The sequence below is a fragment of the Sphaerodactylus townsendi genome, linkage group LG04 (assembly GCF_021028975.2).
Source record: "Sphaerodactylus townsendi isolate TG3544 linkage group LG04, MPM_Stown_v2.3, whole genome shotgun sequence".
Classification (NCBI taxonomy): domain Eukaryota; kingdom Metazoa; phylum Chordata; class Lepidosauria; order Squamata; family Sphaerodactylidae; genus Sphaerodactylus; species Sphaerodactylus townsendi.
Genome location: NC_059428.1, coordinates 138,352,479 through 138,380,318, shown reverse-complemented (window position 1 = coordinate 138,380,318; position 27,840 = coordinate 138,352,479). Strand labels below are relative to the sequence as shown.

Here is a 27,840-nt window from a genome sequence, read left to right as displayed (position 1 = left end):
CAGACTCTGACCCCGCCTACCACCAGCGTTGTTACCCCTCCCAGTTTGTTGTTGTCTGATTTTTTGCAGGCGGGAGAAGACGAAGGCAGACCCTCCCTGGTGCTTCGGGATAGGATGCGGAGGAGGGGTAACTGCTTGTTTGTGCTGCCTGGGCTGCGAAAGCAAATCATCCAGCTGGGGCACAATTCTACATCAGCTGGTCATTTGGGCTTTGTGAAAACACTTCATCTTGTACAGAGGAAGTTTTGGTGGTGTTCTATGTGAAAGGATATTGAGGCTTATGTGAAAGGATGTCCAGTCTGCTATGGCCAAAAACATCCCGGGCAAACCCCATGGACTGTTGCAGCCTATTCCTGCCCCAGATGGTCCCTGGAAAGTGATTTCTATAGACTTCATAACTGACTTATCAGAAAGCCATGGTAAAACTGTAATTTGGATGGTAGTGGATTTGTTTTCTAAACAGGTTCATTTTATTCCTTGTTCCACCATCCCATCCACCCCAAAATTGGCTCAATTGTTCATCCAGCACAAATACTGGTTACATTCAGCTCCTGATAAAATAATTTCTGATAGAGGTCCCCAATTTGTTTCAAAGTTCTGGAGGGCTTTTCTGAAGCTTCTGGGCATGGAACAAGGTCTGACATCAGCATACCACGCCCAATCTGACAGCCAGTTGGAACGCTCCAATCAGACACTGGAGCAGTACCTCAGGTGCTACAGTAACTATCATCAGGATAATTGGATAGACCTGCTACTCTATGCAGAGTAAGCCTATAATAATGCTGTTCATAGTAGCACAGGAAAAACACCTTTTGGGTGGTTTCTGGCCGGTCAGCTAAGCTCCTCTCATTCTTGGGGCAATCAGCAGTTGATCCTCCTGATCCTCAGAAATGGATACAACAGATTGTGGAGGGATGGGACTCTATTCTACGTGCCCTACAGAAAGCTAAGGACTCTCAAAAGAAGAAGGCTGACAAGCATCGCAGACATTTTACTTTGGCTGTGGGCAACTTAGTGTACCTTTCTACTAAGAACTTGAGAGACATTAATAAGTACACTAAATTAGGCCATAAGTACATTGGGCCATTTAAAGTAACTTGAGTGATCAATGAGGTGACTGTTCAGCTTGAACGACCTAAAGCATTGTGTAAAATACATCCTGTGTTTCATTGCAGCCTCCTCAAAAAGGCTCCGGCTCCCGATGTGTGGCAACCTTCATCTACTCCTCCTCCTCCTCTGATGGTTAATGGTGACCAACACTTTGAACTCCAGGAAGTTCTGGACTCTCGCTTTTTCCACAAACGCTTGCAATACTTGGTCTCTTGGAAAAGATTCGTGCCTGGGCACGATGAGTGGGTTTACGCTGAAGATGTCAGCGCTCCAAAGCTCATCAAGGTATTCCATCACGCATGCCCAAGCAAACCGGGGGGGGGGGGGGGGGGTCCTTAAGAGGAGTGGAATGTCAGGATGTGTGTCAGGGGGAATGGGTTGTTACTGGGATGCTTTGAAATGCCAAGCTCTGTCTGCTGTTTTGCTGAACATGAAAACCAGAACCAAATACATTGGTGTGAGATACCAGAATGTAAAACAAATGGTACAGAACAAAACTATTACTTTAACTTAGGTTGAAAATGAGTTTAATCAAGCTGACATGTTTACTAAAGCTGTACCTGAATTGAAATCTGAAAGGATGTTACCATTGTTAGGAATTGTAAAAATGACTGAGTGAATTGTATATGTAAGTCTGCCAACTAGAATATGAGAAGGGGTGTCATGATATATAAAAAAATCATCTAAGTTAGCAGAAGTCTGCTCAACCCAAAGGCCGTAGACAGTCAGTCTAGGGGCGAAGCGGCAGTTAACCTTTAACATGATTGGTGAGTTCAACTGTGACTGTCTAGACCAATGAGAGGCTGATGCTGGGGCGGGGAAAAGTATCCTGTTAGATGTATTGTATATGCTAAGTTGAGATAGAGATAGAGACTGAGAGAGTCTGAGTTAAGTTTTGTGTATGTGCTGAAGAGTTCTGTATAATATTATAGTCTTGTTTAGAATAGACTTGTGTAACCCTGCAACTGCTAAAGTAAAACCTTCCTATGGAAAGAACATCTTGAGTGGAGAGTATTCTTTTCCAAGAGTGGTAGGAGGTTGCAGTGAGTGCAACACCAATCCCTCACAAGTAGGCTGGGAACAATAAATTTATCAAGATACTTTACCAGCTAACTAACTGCTAGGCAGCTAATACATACAGTTTCCAGTCCCACTCACTGAACAATCTAAAAATCTATAGCCATTAAACTAACCTATTCTAACTCTCAGGCCATTTAAGAAAAATATCAAAAACAGGGGGAAGCAACTAAGTCCGCAGAAGGTCTTCTGGAACAGCCCACCAGCGCTCTCACCAGCGGGGGCTGTCGTTGTTTTGCCGATAATTACAGTAGTTAAAGTCGATGATCAGGGCCCCAGGAAGGCAGGAGATTTTGTCTAAAGCCAAGGGAGGGCACCACCAAGATCAATAGGGAACTGCTGCCACCAGAACCCTGCACCCTCTGGTGGACAGAACATTGTGGATACTGCAAGGGCAGAACAGCCAAGGGCTCTCACCACCTGGCAGGCCACCCATGCATCAGCCACCAGACTCAGAAGAGATCGCAGGGGGCAAGCCAACGAACTACCAGGAGACAGGGCAAGAGGTGGAGGAGCTCCTGCCACTAGATGCCTCCACCAGATCTCCAACACGCTGCCCTGTAGCCGAAAGTCTTCACTTGCAGACTCAGCCCACACGGCCCTCACACCACCAGCTTGCTGAGTCCAAATCAGCAGTGGGATAGCCAAAGCTCTAAGAAGCCTCTTGTCCACAACCACTGTTACAAGACCGACGATGGAATACATTCTCCGTAATAGAAGTTTGCACCCCTAGGTTATAACTAAATCACTGTGAGAGTGAGTACGGATAGACCTCCCACAGGGCTAAAAAGGTTCTTTTTAAAACTAATGTAGCGGAGCTCTGCTGCTGAGCTCTGTCCCTGACGCCATTTTTTTCCTGTAATATATAATACTTTGCACCGTCACTAATCAAAAGTCTATAGATTCCCTCAAGTATTCTCATACCAATCCCCCACTCCAAAGCCAATTGTTATCTCACTTGCTCCTTCTTCAGATCACTGGATCCTTTAAAAACTAACAAAAATCTAACAACACCAGCAGTGCCGAACTGTCTCTGTCCAAGTGGAGCCGGAGTTTGTCCACAACAGCAACCCAGTACCGTCTCGGTCCCATGGCCAGCGTGGTGTAAGGGTCTGGTACTCCAGTCAATAAGAAGTCTCAAGAAAGGTCCAAGAGCTTTATTAGAACTGTGTCAAGCCCCAACAGCCAGGTAGCTGAATCTGAGATCCAAGCTCCCTGGCCCCAGTATATACTTTAGGATTACAGTTTGGTTCAACCCATAAAGCCCCCACCTTTGCATTTCCCCAATAACAGCATGAGAAAGGACAGTAATACAGTTACATTGTTTTGAGAATAGGCGAATTACTCCCTGTGAAAGAAAGATTAGGAGTCCTCGGCAAGCTCTATTGAACTAGTTACATGCAAAACAAAGAACAGAAACCCTGTGGCCTTGGGGCAAGGAGACAGCGAGCCCAGCTGTGGCTGGGCTGGGACATGCACGCTAGCAGGCCAAGGATGGCGCGGTTTGACATGCGGAAGCCGGATGAAGGGAGCCAATATGTTAGCATCATCCAGGAACCTCTGGAGCTGATTTGCCACCGCTTGCTCAATTACCTCACCCAGAAACGGAAGGTTTGAAACCTGGTGGTAACTGGCCAGATCCTACAGATCTAATTGCAGTCTTTTTAGAAGCAGGCGGACCACTGCATTCAATTTTTTTATTCTCTCTGAATTCTAAGGAGGATAATATTTAGCAGGCGAACACTCGCCTGCCAATTTACAGCAGAAGACAATGCATAATTAATTCGACCAATCATTGGTCAGAAAACCCTCACATAAATTAAGAAACAGAAAAATCCTAAAACCACTCTGAATTTTACAAAACGTTTGCTCTTAGTTTTTTACAGACTGAATATACTTATGGACACAGAAATTATTCTGAATCTGCTCTGAAGGAAGGGAAATACCCCAAGATCAAGGGGTATTATATGGCCAAGTTGCTCTGACTGTCAAAAATACTTGAAAATTTTACTGAATTTATGTCACATTCCAACATATGCTACATTGTGGAGAGGCCCTCCTGAATATGTTTTAGGAATCCATGTAAGACTGCAGTGTTTAAGATGCTGAAAAGATTTGCTGTGTATTTTCTGGCAGTGGCTGAGGTTTTATTTGTTTTAGAAGTAGTCTGTAACATTTCTACTTATCATTGTTACCTGCCTTCAGCTTTTCTTTGGAGAAATGTGGACAAAAATGTCTTTAAGCAGCAGTGGGAGCAGCAGTGGCGTAGGAGGTTAAGAGCTCGTGTATCTAATCTGGAGGAACCGGGTTTGATTCCCAGCTCTTCCACCTGAGCTGTGGAGGCTTATCTGGGGAATTCAGATTAGCCTGTACACTCCCACACACGCCAGCTGGATGACCTTGGGCTAGTCACAGCTTCTCGGAGCTCTCTCAGCCCCACCTACCTCACAGGGTGTTTGTTGTAAGGGGGGAAGGGCAAGGAGATTGTAAGCCCCTTTGAGTCTCCTGCAGGAGAGAAAGGGGGGATATAAATCCAAACTCTTCTTCTTCATTAAATAAATATACTGCGATAATCAGTAGAAAAGTTAGATTTGGTGTTTCCAATGTTATTAATAGTATGTGGAACAGCTCCAGGGGATTTTTTGTTAGTTTAATGAAAACAAAAATACAGGCTATTGGTTTGAACCAGGTCTTACTTCCAGTCACTTGGAAATAATTATCTGAATAATCGAACTGAAACAGAGCCATTGATAACATTTATCTTCAACTACTGCAAGCGTAGGTTGAGCCTCTGAGATGTATTTATTCATTCAGATGGTAGCTGGGAATCTTCTGTGGCAAGGTAACAGTATTTTACATATAAAGAGCTTCTGGGTGGTAAAGATGTGTTATGATCAGTGCTTCTTCACAAAGATAACCACCACCCTTAAGCCAGTATTTGCAAAGTATGACTCCAGAATTCGACAATCTGGGAAGAGTGGTTCCTTAACAAATTGAGTGGCCTTAGTGTGCAAATTTCTGTTCACTTCCTTGGAAAAAACATACTGTTTGAAAAATTTCCCGAGCCACTGACTGCTCAATACTCTGGCCTGCTTTTGTGTACAACATCAGAGCCCTCTGATTCCATTTTGGCACACCACAAACTCAAACTGCTAGCAACACATCAAAAAGTGATCTTACAGTTCCCGGGGAGAAAGGTGGGGCAGCAGCTGTTTTAAATAAATACCCAAGACAGTTGCCAAAACCACATGCTAAATGCAGTAGGACCAGTGAAGATAGGACAGTGAAACTAACCTTGATTTCATTCCTGGTTTCACCTCCACCGTTTTATCTGAACTGGCTACTACTCTCACAAAGACTTCTCCTGCTTCTGGGTGGTTCTGTCGCCGCAAAAATTTGTTTACCCTGTCTTCCAAATGGTTTCCTAAGCGGGTGGTCTGCAACCCTAAGAAGACAAAAGGTTGGAGAATTAATGAAAATAATAAGGCAACACCAGGAGTTTTTACCATCTGAACTTCCCCCAAAATCAGCCTGGGCACTTTCAGCATTGACACTGGACATACAAACAAAGCAAGAAACCCGTGGCATGTCTCCTTGAAAGCAAGACTGATGGAGATCCAAGGCACTGAAGGGCCAACAAACCAGACCTTCCCCAGCTGTTTTTAATTTTTTGTAAAAATGTATTACATTTATACCCTGCCCAATTCCCAGCTGAATTCCTGGGCTCAGGGAGGCTTACAAAAATAGACTAAAAACTAATACACTATACAATCACAAATACACACTACAATATAAATACAAACTAAAACAACTACATGTTCTTAAAACCAAATATAGACCCCCAAACTTAATATTTCTCTCTCTCTGCTATCTATTTTGTTTATTAAGGGAAGAGGAAAGAGACAGAGGGAGAAGCAAAATGGTCCAACAAAAAATTCTGTTGATGTTGTTGGTAATAATGTACACCTGTTGTCAATATAAGTGTGGGTGGCCAGCTACTACAGATGGAATATTCACTCATGGAACGGCCTCAACCAAAAGACCGGTGGAACATCTCTGCCTTATGGGCCCTGCAAAATTGATTAAGGTCTTGCAGGGCCTTGGAGTCAGCTGACAGAGTTTTACCAGGTTGGAGCCAGGACCAATAAAGTCCTGGTTCTGGTTGAGGCCCACCAGATGTCCTTTGGGCTGAAGACCACCAGCAAATTTCCATCAGATAACCAAAGTGTCCTCCGTGAGCGACATGGGGAGATAGGTTCTCGAGGATACGAGGGTCCCAAACTGCTCAAAGTCTTAAAGGTTAGAGCCAACACTCTGAACATGAGCCAGAACTTGACTGGCAACCAGTGTAGATGTTGCAAGACAGGTGTAATATGCTCCCTCACTGGAGTCCCAGTGAGGAGTCTCGCTGCTGTGTTCTGAACCAGCCTTAATTTCTGAGTCAACCTCAAAGGCAGGTAGGCCTGCGTAGAGCAGATTACAGTAATCTAGCCTGGAGGTGAACATCCCATGGATCACTGTGGCCAGATCCAATTGGGACAGGTAGGGAGCCAAATATCTGGCCTGGTGGAGATGGAAAAAGGCAATTTTTGCTGTCTGTGTAACCTGGGTCTCCATAAATAAGGAGGACTCCATAATCACACCCTTGATGGAAGTGGAAGGTGTAAAGTCACTCCATCTAAACACGGCAATTAGAAATCCTCCATCAACCTCCCTCGGCCCAGCCACAGGACCTCCGCCTTCAATGGATTAAGTTGCAGTCTGCTCTGCTTCATCTTTCCAGCCGCAGCCTCCAGACACTGAGCCAGAGCTGTAGAGACGGTGGCTGGCTGGCCCTCCATGTTGCCTCCTCCTACTGGGATTCGTGTGGAGGAGTCCTTTCCTTCATGAATTGCCTCATCCTTTTTTCACTATGCTCATGGCCATCACTACTTCTAAAAGACTCATTACTGAACCATGGGGTGCCATGACATCACAATGTTTACTAGCCAGATTATGTTTGCCTTCGCCTTCCCCAGTTGTATATATTTTACCCCCAGCAAACCAGGTACTCATTTTACTGACTGCAGAAGGATGGAAGGCCGAGTCAACCTTGAGCCGGCTACCTGAAACAGACCACTGTCAGAATTGAATTCAGGTCGTGAGCAGCTGACCATTGTGTGCCACAGGGCTCTTCACTACATCTGCTGGCAGTGAATTCCAGAATTTTGCATGTTATTATCAGGGTTCCTGACCCCAAGGCAAACTGTTAATTTTTCCAAATGGGGAGAGTCAAGAAAAACAGGAACTTTGATTTACCGTAGTCACTTGGGCCCATCTGCCAAAGGGGTCTGATGGGCAGGAATCATAGAATGTCATGAAGGAGAGAGGTGAGGGCTATGTGCCAAGGGATCCCATTAGCAGAGAGCAGAACTGCCTCCATGAGGGGAAGGATTTCTAATTCTGGATTGAGGGGAGGAAGTTTTCACCTAAGCAGGCAGAACTATTAAATCGGGACCCCTTCCTCTGTTCTGGGTTCCAACTCTTTGCTCAGATTTTGTGACCACTGAATGTGTTTGCTCCAGCAGCAGGTAATTAGCATGATGTATAAATTTTCCTTTTATTTCCTTCCTACTATGATGGCTTTTTTCAATGAACGTGCTCTAGCCTAACCTTTAGTAAGAAAGCAATCCCACCTATGCTCAGGAGATGCACCCGTGGAGGGAGCCGAAGTAACTGGAAGCTTTGCCTTTTGTACTTGCTCAGAGGTAACCTTATGGGCACATTCAAGGCACTGGTTACTGAGAGGCTGGGCTTTATATGCTGAGGTGGTGGCAAGAAGAGGAAACTACATGCAGGCAAATGTAAGAATACACAGACCCAGGGCAGGAATGTGACATCGTTGATGAAAGGAATATTTCCTTCTGTCTACTCTAATCTATTGCTCACTAATTTAACTGGGTACCCTTCAGTTCTAGTTTTAATTATTTTATTTAAAACCTTGTATGCTGCCTTTCTAAACAATCAGTGTCTACAGGGTGGCAGACATAAAAAACATAATTTCTCCCGTCTAAACAGAGGGTCAGCAGAAAAGATCAAATCTGATGTGTTTGGAAGTTATTTTAGCAGGATGCTGATGAATAATGAAAGGCTGAAAACTTACTCTTGGCACTGAATTTGTTTTCTTTGCGCGTTCGCCCCGTTTTCTTCAAGCAGTTGTCACAAACAAAGCTAAAAACACAAAAGTCAGCATACATTTATTCATGTAATTAGACTCGCTGTTCCGCTCTTCTCCAGCCAAAGGCTAGGCTCAGGACAGCTCATACATATAGTTAAACAACAAGTCAATATCGGGTTAAACTCAACCATCAACAAACAATTAATGATAAATGTTAAACATTAAAACACTAGCACCAAATCAAATTAAATCAATGATGGCAACTAAGCATTAGCCTAAAAATACTTCCCAACCTCACAACAATTTAATTTATAGGGGACAGGACCATGGGTCCATTAAGTTGGAGCAAGGCTGCCTCCACCAAAGACCCACTGAAGCATCTCTATCTTGCAGGTATTGCGGAACAGACTAAGATTCTGCAGGGGCTGATGTCAGATGATAGGGAGTTCTACCAGGCCAGGGTTGAAAATGCCCTGGCCCTGACTGAGGCTAGCCGAACATCCTTGGGGTTGGGGACTACCAGAAAGTTATTGCCAGCAGAGCGAAGTGCCCTCTGAGGGCAATATGGGGAGATGTGGTCCCAAAGATAAGAAGGTTCCAGACCTTAAAGGTTAACACCAAAAACCTGAACGTGATTCAGAATTCAACTGGTAGCCAGTGCAGTTGGTAGAGCACAGGTTAAATGTGCTCTTTAACTGGAGTCCTGGTAAGGACCTTTGCCACTGTATTCTAAACCAGCTGTAATTTCTGGAGCAGTTTCGAGAGTAGGCCGGCATAGAGAGATTTACAGTAATCCAACCTGGAGGTAACTGTTGCTTGGATCATTGTGGCAAGGTTTGAATGGGACAGGCAGGGAACCAACTGTCTACCCTGTAGGAGATCGACAAAGGCCACCTTGGCACTATGTATGATCTGGACCTCCATGGAAAGAAAACCCTCCCTCCAGCCCCAGAACCTCTGTCTTCAATGGATTAAGCTTCAGCCTCCTATGTCTTAACCATCCTGCCACAGCCTCCAGACACGTGGGCAAAACATCAGGGGCAGTGGCCAGCTTGCCCTCCATCAACAGAAAAACTGGGTGTCATCAGTCAGAGGAGACTGAGAAGACCATCTCCAACTCATTCACACAAAGTTCCCACTATGAAAAGACCATGAACTCAATAACCATATTTTTAAATACCCCCCTGAAAAACTAGATGAGAAAATGATTCTCGAACGGCTGCCCCCCACCGTGGTGGACAAAAGTAAACTGAGTGTGAACGAGTGCCTCCCCCTCCTTCAGGGGCACACCAGCCGAAGAGAAAGACCCTCCTGCCTAGAAGCTGGTGGTAGATGTGTCTGTTCCAAGCAGGCACAAAGTACATCAGCAGGATGAGATGCACAGAGGTGGCACAAAAGAGTGAGCTGGTTTCAGATCCGTATTTCCTTTTCCTCCAAATGCTGTGAATGACTGTTTGCTTGGCTAACATTCTGTGTTCCTTGGTATCTGCTGCCAAGCAAAATGTCAGTCTTGCTCTTCCAATCAGTGTGATTTTGTGATGCCTGAATGCAAGCACATCTACACACACCTAATCTGGCATACGCTAACAAGGGAATTAAGTTTGGAGAGTCTTTGCTCTTGGAAGCAGCTGGCCCTACCCTCAATGCAAAGTGGAGTAGGGCTTTCTCCATGGAAATTAACTGCCTTGAGGAGAGGTATTTAATAGGCAGAAGTATAAAAACTGACAAATATCAGGTACTATTGTATCTTGCAGATATGGAAAGCAGGGTTGAAACAGAAGGTCTCCTAACAGAGGATTTGCTCAGTAAATTCCTCATGTGATTGAAAAGGGACTTTTTCCTCACAGAGGATTCCATGCCCTTCATTTTCTTGACAGAATGCTAAAGTGCTTTGATACACCATCCCTGCAGGGCATCTTGAGCCATTTCCCACCAGTGGCGGTAAGAACAGGGGGTGCAGTGTGGGAGAAGAAAGATGGGGCTGCTTTCCCCATGGTAGCTTCCCATGGTATCACTTAATAAGGCTGCTCCAGCCATGCCCCCTTTGGGTGCTGAGATCTACTTCTGGTCAGCAGCCACTTAGGGTGGCCACTCTCTTGTGCTCCAACCAAGTCTTCTTTGTGAGGACAAGGGAGGAGGGCCAGGGAGGAAAGCAAATGAAGGAAAAAGACATGAAGCTTTAGACGTGTGCTTGCTATCTTGTGGCGTGAGCCCAGAGGGTCTGTGAGATCAGCTGCTGTTCTGACCCTTGAGCTCCTGTTCTGACCCTTCACAGAAAGTCAGCCCCTTTAATCTGGGGAAGAAGACCACTGGGAATAAAGGGGAAGTCCTGCCTTTCAGGGAAGGCCTTTAGACCGGCTTTCCCTATCCCTGGGATGGCCTCCTATACTTGAGGTTGAACTGTGTATCCAGAAGCCCCACCCTCTGCCTCTAATGAACAGATGAACATGCGCCTGACCTTGGGTCCCCCTCTCCAGAGACTCAGGCACAGCTGGATCTTGTCACACCTGCTCTCTGATTTACTAGAAATGCCGGGAATTGAACCTGAGCTCTGCTGCAAAGTAAAGAAGGTGCTCTACCAATGAGCTTCTCCTCGCAGGCTGGTTTTGAAGCAGGGACACCAGGACAAATATCCATTCAGGAAAAAAAGCCAAACATCCCATTGCCTAACCCACTGTCTAACTCACAGATGTCGAACTCACAGCCCTCCAGATGTTATGGACTACAGTTCCCATTACCCCCTGCCAGCATGATGCTGGCAGGGGCTGATGGGAACTGTAGTCCATAACATCTGGAGGGCTGCGAGTTCGACACCTGTGGTCTAACTCTTTGCAGCTCATGATGGCCTGGAAGTTGCTGAGATCTTCTTCACTGTCATTCATTTGCCTCTTGCGGAGTCTTGCCAGAGTGGTTAGAGCTCCCAGCAAATTCATGTTGCTTACTCACTGCAACTCCTACCAGAGGTCTGCAACCAGAGGTCTGCAATTGGCCATGCTGGCAGGGGCTGATGGGAATTGAAGTCCATGAACATCTGGAGAGCTGCAGGTTGCAGACCCCTATCCTAGGCAGTAGTCCCAGGCACACATTGTAACTTACTTGTGAGTGGTCCTTGTTCTGTATATTGAACTAAGCATGCAACCACAAGTTAACATGGGTGAAAGATTTAAATGCCTCCTTGTGAGATCCTCAGATTCCACTCCAGTGGCAGGGGAGCCTGACAGATGCGGAGCACAATGATATTTGAAGCGGAAAAAGACTGGCCATGGTCGAAAACATCTGAGTCTAAATGGTTGACAGTGTTTGGACAGGTGACCTGATGTTACTGAACAGGCCTGCTCAGGAACCAATGCTTAAAAACAAAGCATGGACTGAATGATGTGAAAACATGCCGCTGGGCTGAAGGCAAGCACTTGGTTTAAAAACCCTCACTGAATAGCTCTTTCCAATGGACACTTCACTATAATGGAGTCTCTCTCTCACAGCTTGCAAGTGGAACCAAACAACCATGTTAGGGTTATGCCTATCTGCTATGCATGCTGTGCTTCCAGTCTTCACTCAGGTTAGTCAGAAACAAAGCCATTTGTGTTCCAAATCATCTGCACCTATAAAAACCTTCTAAATTCTATATGAAGTCACCACAATGAAAACTAAGACTCTCCAAAGCGACTTACCCTGAAGGCCAAATAATATCATAATGCAACACACAGATCTGGTGCATCTTCCGGCCACATTCTTTGCAATCCACAAACCTGGGTAAGGGAACAAGATACAAGAACATGTCTTAATCGTCAGGAAGCAAATATGCCAGGGCACAAAGAAGTTTCAGCGGAGACTTCTGGGCAGGGAAATTATCTGAGCACCAACTTCAATGTAGACATCTGAACTTTATCAGTCGATTATTAACAGAGCTCACTTTTTTGACATTTGCCAAATATCAACCACTTTCTGGCAATTTTTTTAAAAAAACCTTTTGCTGTGGCAATGGTTTTATGACCAAGAGAAGGAGAAACTAGTCAAAGGGTCAAACTTACTGATTTCACTGAACAAAATACCAAAAAAACCCTGACCAAATACTGACAAATGACTGTTACACCTAATTCCAGTCTATTGATAAACGGTCCATTGGTAGACTTACCCTGAAGGGGCCTTCTCCTGGACGGCGACGAGGGCATCCTGATTGGGTGATTCCTAGCTCATTCTCAGGGAGGCAGGACCTAATTTTGTCGTCACTTCCTGAGGAGGGCTTAGACACCCATCCTTGCTCAGTATTCGATTAACCTAGTAGTATAGAGTGAAAACTGACTCCGAACATAAGAGCAAAACATTAGGAAGTAACAACATGGAACATGGCACAACAAGTAACATGAAACTGGCAACAGGCCTACTGAATCTGATTTGAACATAACTGCGTGTCCATTTGCGTATATTTTACGGGGGGGCCAGGATGCCCTCGTCGCCGTCCAGGAGAAGGCCCCTTCAGGGTAAGTCTACCAATGGACCGTTCTCCTGGAGGCGAGGCTCGGGCATCCTGATTGGGACCTCCCCGAGCAGTGTCCCTAACGGGTGGGATCATTCTCCAAATATATGTTCTAGAACTCGGTGTCCAAAGGCTGTGTCGTTGTCGGCTATAGATTGTAGTCTATAATGCTTGATAAAGGTGGTAATGGAGGACCACGTTGCTGCTTTGCAAATGTCCTCGACCGGAATTTGGATCCTAAAGGCAGCATTGGCTGCAGTGCACCTGGTGGAATGTGCCGTGACTCCTGGTGGGACCGGGATGTTGGAGGCCCTGTAGGCTTCTGTTATGCAGGCTCTGATGGTGGAGCTGATGGCTGCTCGAGACATCTGAGTTCCCAAATTTGGCGCGGAGACATTAATGAGCAGGGACTCAGTTTTTCTGATGTCTTCCGTGCGAAGGATGTAGGCCTTGAGGGCTCTCCTGACATCCAGGGTGTGCCAAAGAATTTCTTTGGGATGTTTTGGATTAGGAAAAAAGGAAGGTAGTATGATTTCCTGCTTGAGGTGGAATTGTGATCCGACTTTTGGAACAAATGAAGGGTCCAGGCGCAGGACCACCTTGTTCTTATGGAATAGGCATAGTTGCGGATTTACTGATAGGGCACGGAGTTCGGAAATTCTTCTTGCTGACGTGATCGCAATCAAGAAAGCCAGTTTCATCCTGAGCCATCACAGAGGTATCGATTGGATGGGTTCGAATGGGGACTTTGTGAGTGCATTCAGTACAGTGTTCAGTTTCCATGAAGGAAATCGATGAATAACTGGTGGCTGACTTTGCTTTACTCCTTTCAAGAATCTAATGATGTCTGGGTGTTTTGTGGCACTGTGACCCTGAAGTCTGATCCAGACGGTGGATAGTGCGGCCATCTGTCTTTTAAGGGTCGCGCTTCTGAGGCCCCGTTCTGCTCCCTCTTGCAGGAAGGCCAGGACCTGTGCCACCTTTGGGTGCAGAGGGTCGTAGCGATGAGTGTTTGCCCATTTGACGAAGGATCTCCAGGAGGAGTCGTAAATTCTGAGAGTGGATGGCCTTCGTGCTGCGATGATGGTGTTGATAACTTTTTGGGAGTATCCTTTTCTTTCTAACGCTGCGCGTTCAAGTGCCATGCGGTTAAGCAAAACCACTCTGGGTTGTGGTGTAGAATGGGACCCTGGGACAGCATGTCTGGCGGCGTGGGGAGGCGGAGTGGAGGAGCAACTGACAGCTGTAGAATGGATGAAAACCATGGTCTTCTCGGCCACCATGGTGCGACTAGAATAATCTCTGCTCCCTCCTTCCAGACTTTCCTCAGGAGCTTGGGGATGACTGGCGCAGGTGGGAAGGCATATAAGAGGCCCTGAGGCCACGCTGAGGTCAGTGCATCGGTGGCCGCTGCGCCGGGGTGATGGAATCTGGTGAAGAAGATTGGCAGCTGGTGGTTTTTCTCCGAAGCGAAGAGGTCTACCTGCGCTGTCCCAAAATGTTGACTGATCTGCCGAAATATGGATGGATGAAGCTTCCATTCCGCTTCCGTGACTGTCTGGCGACTCAGCCAGTCGGCTTCCACGTTGAGATTTCCTCTGATGTGTTCTGCTGTCAGTGACTTGAGGTGTTTTTCCGCCCAAGACAGGATGATGGCTGCCTCCTGGTGTAGCTGGAGGGATCTGGAGCCCCCTTGATTGTTGAGGTGGGCTTTGGCTGCCACATTGTCCGTTCTCACCAGTACGTGGTGGCCTTGGATGAAGTGGTGAAAGTGTTGAAGGGATAGCCGAATGGCCATCATCTCCAGTAGGTTGATAGGGAGGCGAGTCTGGTTCTGACTCCACACTCCTTGGGCTATGTTGTGTTGACTGGAGGCTCCCCAGACCCGTAGGCTGGCGTCTGTGAATATTTGTATTTTTTGGTCTTGGAGATAAATCTTCCTGGTGGAGAGATTTTTTAGGCGTGACCACCAGATGAGACTGTGACTGGCTTGTGTTGAAAGTACAAGGGTTTTGTCCTTCTTTTGCATGATATGCCACTGATGGGGACGCAGAAATCTCTGGAGCGCTCTTGCGTGGAACCTCCCCCACTGCAGCATATCTATGATGGAGATGAAGAGACCCATCAGTTTGGCCAGTTGTAGTAGTGCCACCCGCCTTGCTTTTATGAAGGATGTTGCTAGCCTCTGAATTTTTACGGCTTTGGCATGAGGTATGAATAACACGTTGGCCTTGGTGTCTATTATGGCTCCGAGGTGTTCCATGCGCGTGGTGGGCACTAGAGAACTTTTTTGTAAGTTGATTAAGAAGCCATGATAGGCCAGCGTCGTCATCACTGACTGGACGTCCCTCCTTGCCTGTTCCTTGGACGTTGATCGTATGAGGATATCGTCCAGGTAAGGGTGGACGTGGATGCCCCTTTCTCTCAAGGCCGTGATGGGCGCTAGTAGTACCTTGGTGAAAACTCTGGGGGCTGTGGCGAGCCTGAACGGTAAAGCTTTGTATTGGAAATGTTGGTCTTCTACCGCGAACCTCAGGAAGCTCCTGTGTCGGGGATTGATGGGCACGTGCAGGTACGCTTCAGTGAGGTCCAGTGATGTTAAGTGGTCCCCTGGTCAAAGGTTCTCCACGATGGACCTGAGGGTCTCCATCTTGAAGCGACGTAGTCTGATGGATCTGTTGACGTATCGTAGGTTCAAGATGGCTCGCCATTCTCTGTTCCTCTTGGGGACAGTAAAGAAGTGGGAGTAGACTCCGCTGAAGCGTTCCGAAGGAGGTACCTGCTCTATGGCTTGGATTTGTAGGAGGTGACGAATGGCCTCCTGAGTTCTTAGTCTCTTTTCCCGGTTTCTGAGAGTGGGAAAGGCTTGGAATCTTGGTTTTGGTATTCTGAAGAACTCTATGAGGTAGCCGGTTGTGACTACCTCCTGTGTCCAACGGTCGACATGGCTGCCCGTCCAGCGGTGATGGAACTTTTGAAGTCAGGCGCCGACCGGGGTATTTGTTTTGTCATGATCTGGCGGGGCGGTCCGGCTGGAAGGATTTACCTCCTCTGCCTGGTCTGAAGTTTGAGGAACGAAAGGAAGACTGGTTAGAGTAATTGTTGTTGTTGCTGGCACGCCTGCGTGGGGCGTTGGATTTATGGTGCCCTCTGCCGCGGCTTTTTTGTTTTTGTTTGTCATAAATGGAAATCTCTTTCCTTAACTTTTTGGTAAAGAGGTGCATTAACTGCGCAGGAGAGGCATTGGCCCAGGAAGACGTATCTGTTAAGGAGATGGACTTTGGTGAAGTACCTCCACCTGCCACAGGGGCCCGCTCTTGCCTTGTCTGCTCTGTGTCTGAGACACTGAGACTGGATCTGCTGCGTACGTCCTCCTCCTCCTGATTGATTTCTTCCCCGCCCCCTCTCTCTGCAGAGGAGCAGGATCGCTCTCTGCCTTCCTCTTCGGTCTGGGATGGAGGGGGGCGCGGGGGGAGTTGCGGAGCTTCGCCATCCACGTCCTGCGAGGGGACGCTGGTGCTCCGGTCCTGGGCGGCGGCCTCCGTTGGTTTGCGGCGCTTGGCTGGGGCCGCTTTCATTTTCGCGCCTTTTTCTCCTGCCGAGGCTGGCGGTCCGGCTGGCGCTGCCCTGTCCGCTGCCGTCGCCACGGGTTTTTTGGCTTTTTTGGGAGCCTCCAACGCGGCGCTCGGTTTTTCGGGGCGTTGCTTCCCGTGGCAGGTAGCTACCCGGGTACCTTCTGCCGCGGACCTTCCATAGGCCTCACGCGGCGGGGAGAAGGAACGGAGGGAAGCCATGTGAGAAGCCTATGTGCTGATGCAGCCTTTTAAAGAACTCTTTCACTCCGCTTTTTTCCCGCCTAAGGCGAGGAAGGGGGGGGGGAGGGAATGACGGACACGGACACAGACACAACTTACTGGGTAAGGAGACACACCAGACGGAAGGAATAGAATAAGGAATAGAATAAGGAACCTAAGAGGCTTGGAGCCCTAGCCAAGCCCTGCACTCCCTATCTAGGCAGGAACAATACTGAGCAAGGATGGGTGTCTAAGCCCTCCTCAGGAAGTGACGACAAAATTAGGTCCTGCCTCCCTGAGAATGAGCTAGGAATCACCCAATCAGGATGCCCGAGCCTCGCCTCCAGGAGAATTAGTATTTTAAAAAGTAAAACTGGAAAATCATTAACTGTTTAAAGAAATATTATCTGGCCTCTACCATCCCCATAGCTAGCTATTGCACACCTTTTTATTGAAAAAAATAGTTTTATGAAGACAGGACAATGTTTTCATTATTCTACTAAAAAATTAAGGCAGATTCCCTTTTAAAAACAATAGAATGATACAGATAATACTGAAGCAAAAATATTAAAATCATACATAAAATAACCATTATGAGGCCAAAGCACAATTAATGTACGGTAATTATGGTAATAACTTTGTCTTTGGTGTTTTTTTTTAACTGAAAAACATTTTCTGCACTTCATTCACATGCATTTGTCCTTGTCTTCTTCTTCCACCGCTTTCTCTGCTACTTCCAGCATGAGCTGCACTGTGTTGAATCCCATCAGGTCCTTTTTCTCAGCAGCCTCCTTTACACATTTTGTTGCATTGCTTAGCAACGTTTGAATAATCATCCTCTTCTTGTTGAAGGTTTTCACTGTCGGAATCACTGGGGTGTTGTGGGGTTTCCGGGCTGCATGGCCATGTTCTAGTAGCATTTTCTCCTGATGTTTCGCCTGCATCTGTGGCTGGAATCTTCAGAGGATCCTCCTTCAGAGGAAAAAATGCTACTAGAACACAACCATACAGCCCAGAAACCACATAACACCCCATCCTCTTCTTGTTCTATTGTCTCAGCTTTTTCAGTTTTGCCTTCTTCTCTTGTACACTATCCTTTTCACTGGCTTACTTTCTTCTTAAACTTTTCTACCTACTCTGCCTTTTTCCCTTTCATTCTTTTATTTTTATTTTTGCCTCTTCTCTTTAATGGCAGGCTGTTCATCACAATATTACTTGTAATGAATGTGAGCTGCTCTTGCCATCTGTAAAAGCTCTTGTGTGATATTGACGTGGTATACCTTGTTTTAGTTTATTGATATAAAGTTTCCTTAACCAGGCTCTGTTATTGTCTTCAGGTCCATTGTTGGACCAGTTTTCCCTGCTAGCCGAGAGCAATGTTGACAGGGTCCTAGCTGCTGTTAGACCTACTACCTGCCCCCTGGATCCATGCCCTTCCTAGCTGATTAGAGCTTGCCTGGGAGAGATACAACCCTGGGAGAGAATATCATCAATCATGCCCTTGAGCGAGGAGTGTTTCCAGATGGGTTGAAGGAGGCGGTGGTCTGTCCACTCTTGAAAAAACCATCCTTAGATCCTAGTGATCTGGTCAATTACCGCCCTGTTTCGAACCTATAGTTTCTGGAGAAGGTAATTGAGAGAGTGGTGTTGGAGCAGTTTCAGGGCTTTCTGGATGACACATCTGTACTTGATCCCTTCCAGTCCATCTTCTGTGCCGGGCATGGGACGGAGACTGTCCTAACAGCCGTCACAGATACGATACGCATCCTGGAGGAGGGACTTTACTCATCAATTTTTATAAAACCTGACAAATTACTGACCAGGATGAAAAAAACTTGACTTTTTCTGCCAGTCAACCAAAGATAAATGATTCTGATTTTAGAAGTATACTTTAAATTATTTGCATACTAAACTATCCATCTATCCATCCATCTAATCACATTTATATACAGCCCTCCCCCAGTTCAACTCCCTACAAATCTGATCTTTTGAAGTTCATTAAGACTGAGAAAACCTTAGTAGATAATAAAGTGATACGTCTGATTGTAAACTGCCAGGAGAATCAGTTCCCAACTCCAGCCCTGGCTCACATGCCTCCATGTAACAAAGGATATACTAACAAGGATTTCATCAAGAGTTCCTGCTAGGCATCTTCCTAAATACTAATCTCATCTTCTAGTTTCTGACTAACCCCTCCTAAGACTACCGTCATTTGCATTTGGCATTATCACGAAGCTGTTATTAAACCAGCTTCACCCCCAAAGTTAACTATCTCTGGCACTCCCTGGCTTGGGACATCAAGTCAAAGAGCCAACAATTAAGTTTAAATGTCCACCACTTAAACGCCCACAATTTAAGTTAAGTGTCCTTCTCTTGTCTTTTCACTGGAGAACAAGAGCGGCCTTTGTCCAGGAAAGATTAAGCTCTCTTAGTATGAGTATAAATTAGTCGTCCACCCTGCGGACAGTACTCAGTGTTTCTGGACTAAACCTCTGGTCTACTTATGTTGCACCCAGTATATTCTGAGATGCCCTGGTTCAGTTATATGGCCTGCTGTCAGATCCCCAAAAACTGAAACAAACCCCATGTAAAGAACAGAGGTTTATTCATGATCTGGAGGACAGCTTGTAAAAGCCAAGACTGGCTTTTCCCACGCAGTGATCAGTAATATATTTTCACATCCCCCCCCCTCACATGAGAACAGTACAGTGAAAATATGCAGACACTAAGATAGTAAGCCCTGACTCCACTCTGCCTGGCCTTGGTGAGGCCAGGCAGAGAAGGCAGCCCAACCCCCACCCACAGTAAAGCACAAAGCAGCCCCCAAAGCATCCTTTCTAGCAGGCATCCTGACACTTGCCCCATCTCAGTGCAGGCACTCAACTGCTTTCTGGAGCTCGTTTTAAGGATTAAGTAATTATAGCCATTTCCGCCCCGCCCTCCCAAATCCTGTTCTATTCCAGACCTATACCCTCAACACTCTCTATACTGTGTGATTTCTCTGTCTCCTTTGACTATTTGTGTGCTTGCATTTTTATTTTACTTTTTCTAATTAAATTGTTAAACTTTTACTCCAGACTCCTGTGGGTTTCTAAGGAGAAAAACCTAGCGTATACACAGATGAAAAAGATCTACTAAAATTATCCAGCCTCTTGTTAAGCAAGGTCTGCCCTTTCTAATTCCTCCTACTCTAAAAAAGACAGACCCTAGCATTTTGGGTACCAAGGAGCCTGCTGCAGCTTTTCAGGCATGGATAGACAACGGGAAAGTCTTCACTTCTCTGAAGCAGAGCAGAAAATAAAGGCAACATGAAGCAGCAAGGCCCAGCCTGCCCAGGAAACTCCAGTATGACCCTTGTCTGACTTCTCCAGTCTGGCTTGGTGAACTTGGAGCTCACAGCTGGTGGGGAGGAGACCCATCATTGCGGATCAGGAGGGAGCCTCGCTTGGGTCACAGGAAGAAGGACAGCTCAACTGCCACCACAACAGGAATCTTGGTGCTGCCATATAATAACCAGGAAGCAGGGGCTGCTCTTGTGATCTTTAACTATGAGCTGCCTTTAGATGGCCAAATAAAAATGAGACTATTAATTTCAGGTGGCAGCTTTTGAGGGAGGTCAGCTAGCAAAGCAGAATATGCCACTCAAATATTCATATCAACATTGCATACAGTATTCCAGGTACTACTTTAAAAGAATGGCATGAAAGGGCTCAAGGGTGAAGCACACTTAGCCGACAGTTTATCTTAGCTTTTTTACACTGAAATGGCTCAATACTTACGGTTCTGGGTCTAGCGTGTCATTTTTTTTCTTTTCAAACTGCTCTTTTGAGATTGTTCTGAAGATTAAAGGAGTAAATAAAGTATTTTAGGTTAGGCAGTTTGGCTAAGTTAAACCTAAAAAGAAAAGAAACCATTTTCTTCTCAAAACACACAAAAGGGTCCAGAGAGTGTGAAAAGGTAAGGATACTGGAAAAGCCTATCACAGTGTTGGTGAACCTTTTCAAGACCAAGTGCCCAAACTGCAACCCAAACCCCACTTATTTATTGCACAGTGCCAACACAGCAATTTAACCTGAACACTGAGGTTTTAGTTTAGAAAAAATGGTTGATTCCAAGGCGTGCATTACTCAGGAGTAAGCTTGGTGGTAGTCGGTGGCTTTGCTTTGAAGCAACCGTGCAACGCTTCGAATGGGTGAATCACAGCCCTAGGAGGGTTTAGAAGCAAGCCTCATTGCCAGCAACTGAGCTTACTCCCAAGTAAAGGATTGCGCTTTAGTTCTTCCCATGAAAATCGGTGGGGTTTAACAGCACATAGCAGGGTTGCCTACACGTCGTGCCCAGCGGCCCAGGTCAGCCTAGATGTATGGGGGGCGATTAAAAAAAAACACACCACATGATGAACTCTGTGCATGCGTGCCCACAGAGAGGGCTCTGAGTGCTACCTCTGGCACCCGTGCCATAGGTTCACCACCACTGGCCTATCAGAAGCCTTTGGAGAGGAGCTAAGAGTAGAACAATAAGCAGCCCAGTCATTCTCAACACTTAAACATGTGACTATAATTTCCATGCAAAACACTAAAAACTATTTGCCACTGAGAATGTGGGGCAAGCCTATGCTACTGTCTACTCCTCCCAGACACTGGAGCAGGTGAAGAACACGGCTTGCCAGAGGCCACTCATGAAGTTTACAGGTGACAAGTACATCAGGTCACCACTTCTCAAAAATCCTTCCCCTTTTCTGTTATTGTGATGGAAAACAGGAAGCAGTTGAACAAGAAAATGATCAAGAGCCATCTTTTTTTTTAGTTGACAGAGCTCCGCACACACAGAAGCTGGCTAGGAAAGCTGCTTGAAAAGGCAACAGACTAATAAATGCAAACAGTTACTACTATTCATGAAGAGTGGGCACAACATGTCCCTTCTCACTTTCCATGCTAAGTTTTATGTGCCCATGCCAAGAATGGACGGAGTGGCTCACACATTGGAAGAAAGGTTGAGTACCTAAAGTCAATTATTTTACCTCATCAAGTTAAATTTGACAGTTAAAAATAGCACAGTGACTTACGTTTGTGGCTGGGCAGGGTCATCCCCTAAGGTAATGTTTTCCCCCTGGATTTCAGTGAAACACCTCTCGCAGAAGTGATACCTGTCAGCAAGAAGGCCATATTTGGGTGAACTGGTCCATCAAAACACACAGCCACCCAAGCAACGGAGACACCAATCAGAGCAGGGCAGATCACCACGGCGAAAGAGGGAGCATTGTTGGTTGGTTGATTGATAGGTCAGTGTGGCAATGGAAAGGAACAGAGGGGAGGGGAGGATTAGAGAAGAGGGAAGGGAACAAACAGCACAGATATCAGTAGTAAGATGCAAACACAGAGACAAGACAGAGCAGAAAGCCAAGGCAAAGCACAGGCTAGCAACTGGCAACCAGCCTCCTTTCAGACACAGCTGACAAAATTCTGGCCTGGAAGGGCTGCCATCTGTACAGCTGTTCAATTTTTGATTAGATTCTGTCTTACATCCAATTTATTTCATTGATTTTTCTTTGACAGAAGCAGATGCTGAAAATAATTTACAAAAGTCAATGCATGTGTCCAAAATTAAATTAATCTTTAAATAATTTCACTAAAACTGCAGAAGTAGAAAGGGTACATTGACAAGAGCATCCTGAAACGGTATATTAAATCTTATTACATTTTGTTTGTTGCGATCAGTTGGCTTTGTTAAATGTCTTCCAATATAAATTAAACCAAAGCCATACCCAGCAAATATATTTCTGGAGAATTAATCCTGCATAGATTAAATGATTTGTAAACTGGAAGAGAAGCTTCTTATAGCTGTTAACTAGACAGGAAATCAGCAAACTCTATGACTTTACTGAAGCTGAAGTTTCCTTTCAGATACAATCTGCATTTAAAAAAGTCTGCACACTTTTGATTTGCATGAACTTGAAACAAAATTATTCCAGTCCAGCTAAACACTGAATGGAAAGGTTGAGAATATGAAGAAAGGAAACACAACACAGGCCACTGCCATAAACAAAAGCACCAAACACAACAATAAACTTCACAAAGAACAGAAGGAGAGAAGAACAAAAGGAGCCACTGCAGTTTGATTGCTCCAACACCACGGCCCAAGAAGGGGAAGGATAGAAGGGGATCTAGTGGTTGGCCCCTTCCAGCGCCCTTGCACTCCAATCCACCCACCCTCCCAAATGCAAAGGCTGACAGCTGATCAAGACTCGCTGACCAGGGGAAGGCACAAGCCACAGAAATCCTGCAGGGGGGCAAGATGAGTGAACATTCCTGAAAGAATAAAACAAGTTCTAGTTCCTCCCCCCTGGATGATTTAAACAGAACAGTGGGATATTTCTCAGTGGCAGAAGACTCAACTGTTTGGAGTTTTCAAATTTTGCAGTAGCCACCCTACCTGCCTCAAACCAACAATTCTCTTCAGATCCTCTGAAGATGCCAGCCACAGATACAGGCAAAATGTCAGGAGAAAATACTACTGGAACACATCCATACAACCCGGAAAACCCACAACATCCTAATGATTCTGGCCGTGAAAGCCTTAATACAATTCTCTCCATTCTCCCAAAATTTTAAATTCTACTCACTGTCTATTTACAAAATTACATTAATTTGACCTCCCTGTGCCCCACGTCTTACCACAATTAAAGTGTTTTAGGATTAAGAGACCAACCCAGATGACGGGAGGCCACCAGGAAAGGCCTCCACAGCTGAAGAGATCCTCCTGACACGGCTTCTTACCCTTTCTAGCCACCTGAATCCTGCAGTCTTCTCCCAAATGCCACTAGCCCAGCCCCCCACCTCTGCCGAATGCCTCTGGCATGGACGGCCAGCACCTGCTTCGAGGACCTGAACTATAATCCTGAAATTATCCCATAATCATGGGAAAATCCCCTTTCAATATTTAAATGTTGTCTGCAGTTCAGACAATTAGTTCACCTGAATTACAGACATTTTATGAAGACCTTTACATAAGCATGGAATCTGGGTGACAGAAACACAATTTTCTTTTTTTTGTTTTGTTTCAACATCTCCCACATTAATGTAATGTATTCTGAGAGAAAACGTAATTTTATAGCTCCCTTTACCTTAGAAAGAGAGTCAGTGCAAATCAAGCAACTCCCTGAAAAATAGGAATTTTTCAAATGAACACCATTATGGTATTTGATTGCTCTTTATTAAATAAATGTTGAGTTCAGAGGAGCTTCAATTAACTGGATGTGAAGACATTTCTGAAGAGTCGCCAATTCTTCAAGCACAACCACCTCCTCTCAGAAGAATCGCCTTTGCACAGTCAGCTGCATATGAATTCAAAACACCTGTATGGAACTTTAGATCCAATTTCAACAGAGGCAGCCAGCAACATGAAAGAAATTATAACTTTGAGCATTTGTTTCTGAATACTGGTCCTTTTCACCCTTTGCTACAAAGGGCCATCACCTAAACCCACCCATCTTCCACCATGGCTGTGTGCTATGGGTGGGTCAGTTGGCCAATGGCAGTTCCCAGTGAGTGAGCTGCTGGGGAAAGAGTCTAACTGGAAGCCTCTCTTGCAACCTCCCAACTGTCTCCAAAGATACATTTGAAAGCTGATGAAAGCGAAACAAAGATCGAGTTGAATATCACATGGTATGATGAACCCTGAACTGTACTACTAAGCAACAGCCAAGAGAAAAATTCAGTTTAGAAACCCAATTAGACGAGATACAACCTACAAACTTTCAGGTTTCCCTTGGAATTTATAGTGTTTGCAGACACCACAGAATCCAAGTTGGGACTGCAGACTGCAACTGTTCCTCCTCCTATTCTGAGAACATCTGCTAACAGGGTGAAAAGCTTGCCTGCCCTCTGGAGGGGAGCCTATAGCTTTGCTGCAATAACCGTGGCATGCCCCTGCAGCATAAGGCACTGTCAGCTAATGCATGGGCATGTTTTGCTGAGGGAATGCATTGGCAGACATAAATATGTCTGTTAAGGGAACAGACGTTTAGGATCTAATCCCAGTTCTCAGGGAAAGCAACAGGCTGCAGCCAGAACAACTTGATACCTTACCAAGGTGAATGCTAGTGGCCTGAGAACCCCCCAGCCAGGCGGAGTGGAGGGGTGATCCTTCCAGAAGGGCAGTCATATTGGTCTGCAGCAGCAGAAACAGGAGTCCAGCAGTATTTTTAATTAAATTCAACACGCAATCAAATATTGTCAATGTGCCACTGAATTTTTTAGACCACAATTCCACTCCCTAGTGGGTGTTGTTCCCCTCACTCCAAAAGAGCAGCTGTTCTGAGGTCAGCACTTTCCAGCATAGTGGGAAACCCCCCCTGAAATGCTTGTCCATACGCAGCATGTCTGTAACTTCTGGGCTGATGAACTGATTTTAAGACGAAACCTTAACAAGTGGTTATTTCCTCCTTGTTTTGTCTGAAGCATAAGAAGGGCAAGACTTACCTGTTCTGGTAACTGTAATATGTGGCATCACGGGGAATGGTACACAGCTGTTTGCCATAGCAGCATAAGGTTTGAGGAGAGAATTCATACTGCAAAAAAGAAATGTTGGCTAGGATCAAGAACAATATGTATGCGCCTGCACAAGAATGGCATTATGTAGCGCACACTTTTCCAACTGCAATTCTCAAGGAGCTGACTGGCATCTCAAAATGTACAGGCCAATAACCATCTATTACAGATGGAAACGAAATTATTTCAGACATGTAAGCCCTTTGGATTAAACCTGGCAATGGATTTTCAAGCTTTTTATGATGCAGTAAGACTACGCATTTCTACTAATTATCTGAAGAAGTGGGAGCTTCTGTCCTACAGAACAGGGAATAACTACCAGGAAACCTTCTTATGGATTATTCATCATACATGAACCTTGAAAGTCTCGTTTGGACTATTCAAGGATTATTCATCTTAGCCTTGTGAGGACAATTTAGTACATTTATCCAGGAGGTTCTTTACGTTATTTGGATTGCTTTGTATGTCAATATTATTCCATGTTTCTTAGCTGCACTTTACATTAAATATCTCACAGGTATAAGCATTACTGTAGCCAGCAGTATAAGGTTCATTTATTTTTTATTAAAATACCAAGTGAAAAAATATGGAAAAAATATAAATCTTTTAAAAAGTTTTAAGACTAGAAAGTGACACAAACTAAGAAAAAAACTTTTAAGCATTGTTTATTTATTTTTTAATAAATCACAGCTTTGAAGAAACCACACGTACCTTGCGCCCACAACAGTATCCCAGAGACTGCATAACAGGGTCAATTTCTTGTTCGAAGACCTCAGCAAGTTTAGTGCAAAATTTATAGACTCTTGATGTCTTGCGATTATAAAGCCAGGCATTATTAAACATTAACCAGACATCATCCACATATTGCCACGGTTCCTGGTACTGTCCTGTATCCAATTTGCGTTTAATTGTGGAAAGATCCATGGGATTCTTCACGATGTCAAAATAATCCTTCAATTAAAAAAAGGGGAACATTTCTTCAGCTAGACCTTCAGACAACTAATGCCTAAACTATTCCGAAGACTTTGTTAATAGAAGTATACACTGGAGACATGTCTTGGCCTCAAGACCTCATGAATATCCACTAAAAGCAGTAGTCACCATCTCAGTTTCTTCTAGCCTTTGACTGATACTATACGAAAGACTGACTTAAACAGTTTAGTTTTAAAACAAAAGATGAGGAGACATGTTACAGAGTTATCAAATTATGGATGAGGCAGAAAAAGTAGGTGGAGATTCTAGAGCTTCTAGTAGGTTCTAGAGCTTCTAAACGTCAGATTACTGTGCATTTGCTCTGCTCTGTGCTAAGGCCTACAGCTACTGCTAGCTTGCCAGGAAGTATAGCGGGGCACCAATTTCACCTAAGACTCATTTTTAAAAATATTTAAGTTTATAGCTTAGAGTTTGTTGTACAACTGTTCCAGATTATCTGATAAATCCAGCCTATTAGTTTCTTTTAGCCTTTGCATAATTGAATAGCTACTAAATGTAACCTGGTCTTGCAGTCAGTTTTTCTCAGCCTGGGATTATCACCCCCGTCTCCTGAGATTCCTTATTTCTCTTGGAATACTGAATGAGAAGCCGCACAGTTACTGTCCCTTTTGGAAAATAATTAAAGAACTGGAGGCAATTCACACTAAGAGCAACTTCTGCAACTGATCCAACTAAAATATGAAGTTAATAAGATTCACTCAGAACATTTGTGTAAAATAAGTCTTGGAGGAATCAAGAAAGAGCTAGGAAAGCTCTCTGCGAGTTTTTTGAGGGCTTGGGAGAGTTTCTGTTTGTCCATGGGCTTTTGTTTGTTTTTGGCCATGTACTTGCCCTCATGCTTCTGAAAGATGAGTCACCAACACTATTTAACCGCCATTTGAGATCCAGCAGCGTGCGCCTTATGGCAGGCAGTTTTATCAGTAAGAGCCAATCTTTCAGGAGAGAGTAGAATGTGAGTTAGAGACTTGGTTAGGGGCAGAGGCTCCAGTCATTATTAATAGTCTTAATCCTGGAGCTCAGTGAACAGGAGTTTGGCTAACAGGAAAGGCAAACACTATTTTGTGGGGCAGTTTAGTGGGACATTGTTTGAAAGAGAGGCCTAGAGGTCTGTTTCTGTACCAGTTAAGACTACTAAATGGATGATCAGGGAGTTGCTGCAATCACCTGCAACAGCAATGGTTTCTTTGTTTTTATCAGAGGATGTAGCAAGTGCAAGTTTGTTGCTCTCTTGGAAGAGAAGGTCAAGCAGTTTGAGGTACAAGTATCTACTCTTCAGCACATTAAGAAGAAGGTTTTATACATTAGCCAGTAGTGGGTAGATTCAATTGTAGTAGAAATCAAATGGTATTATAAGCATTTCAGTGCAATGACTTAGAAAAATAAGTTAGTTCTGTCTTTGTAAAGAAGTGGGCAGTCTTTGGTGGGGTTTAGGGCAGAACATTTGTTACACTTGAAGTTTTGACATAGTATTTTTCGTAATTGTACATTAAATCAACTAGGAAAAAAGTGGAGTAGCACTATATGTCAGGGATGATTATACCTGTGATTAAATCCCAGAGGCCAGGTTGAGAACATCTGGGTAAAAATTAAAGGGGGGGGGGGGAGAGAAACAACAGTGATCTCATTGTGGGGGTATATTACAGACCTCCCACCCACCCCAAAGACTAGACTTGGATGATGCCT

The 27,840-nt window shown here is 45.0% G+C and overlaps 1 protein-coding gene across 2 annotated transcripts in view; it reads right to left on the bottom strand.

Moving 5' to 3' along the window:
- The window catches only part of LOC125430709 (CREB binding protein), a 104,037-nt gene that overhangs the window by 16,586 nt on the left and 59,611 nt on the right, over positions 1–27,840 (bottom strand). For both annotated transcript variants that reach the window (XM_048492851.1, XM_048492852.1), the window contains exons 17-23: positions 25,876–26,115; positions 25,096–25,184; positions 21,681–21,761; positions 20,395–20,451; positions 12,016–12,093; positions 8,330–8,397; positions 5,482–5,632 (exon numbers count right to left, since the gene is read on the bottom strand). In XM_048492851.1, the coding sequence (XP_048348808.1) occupies positions 5,482–5,632; positions 8,330–8,397; positions 12,016–12,093; positions 20,395–20,451; positions 21,681–21,761; positions 25,096–25,184; positions 25,876–26,115 (764 nt within the window). The remainder of the gene's footprint in view (positions 1–5,481; positions 5,633–8,329; positions 8,398–12,015; positions 12,094–20,394; positions 20,452–21,680; positions 21,762–25,095; positions 25,185–25,875; positions 26,116–27,840) is intronic.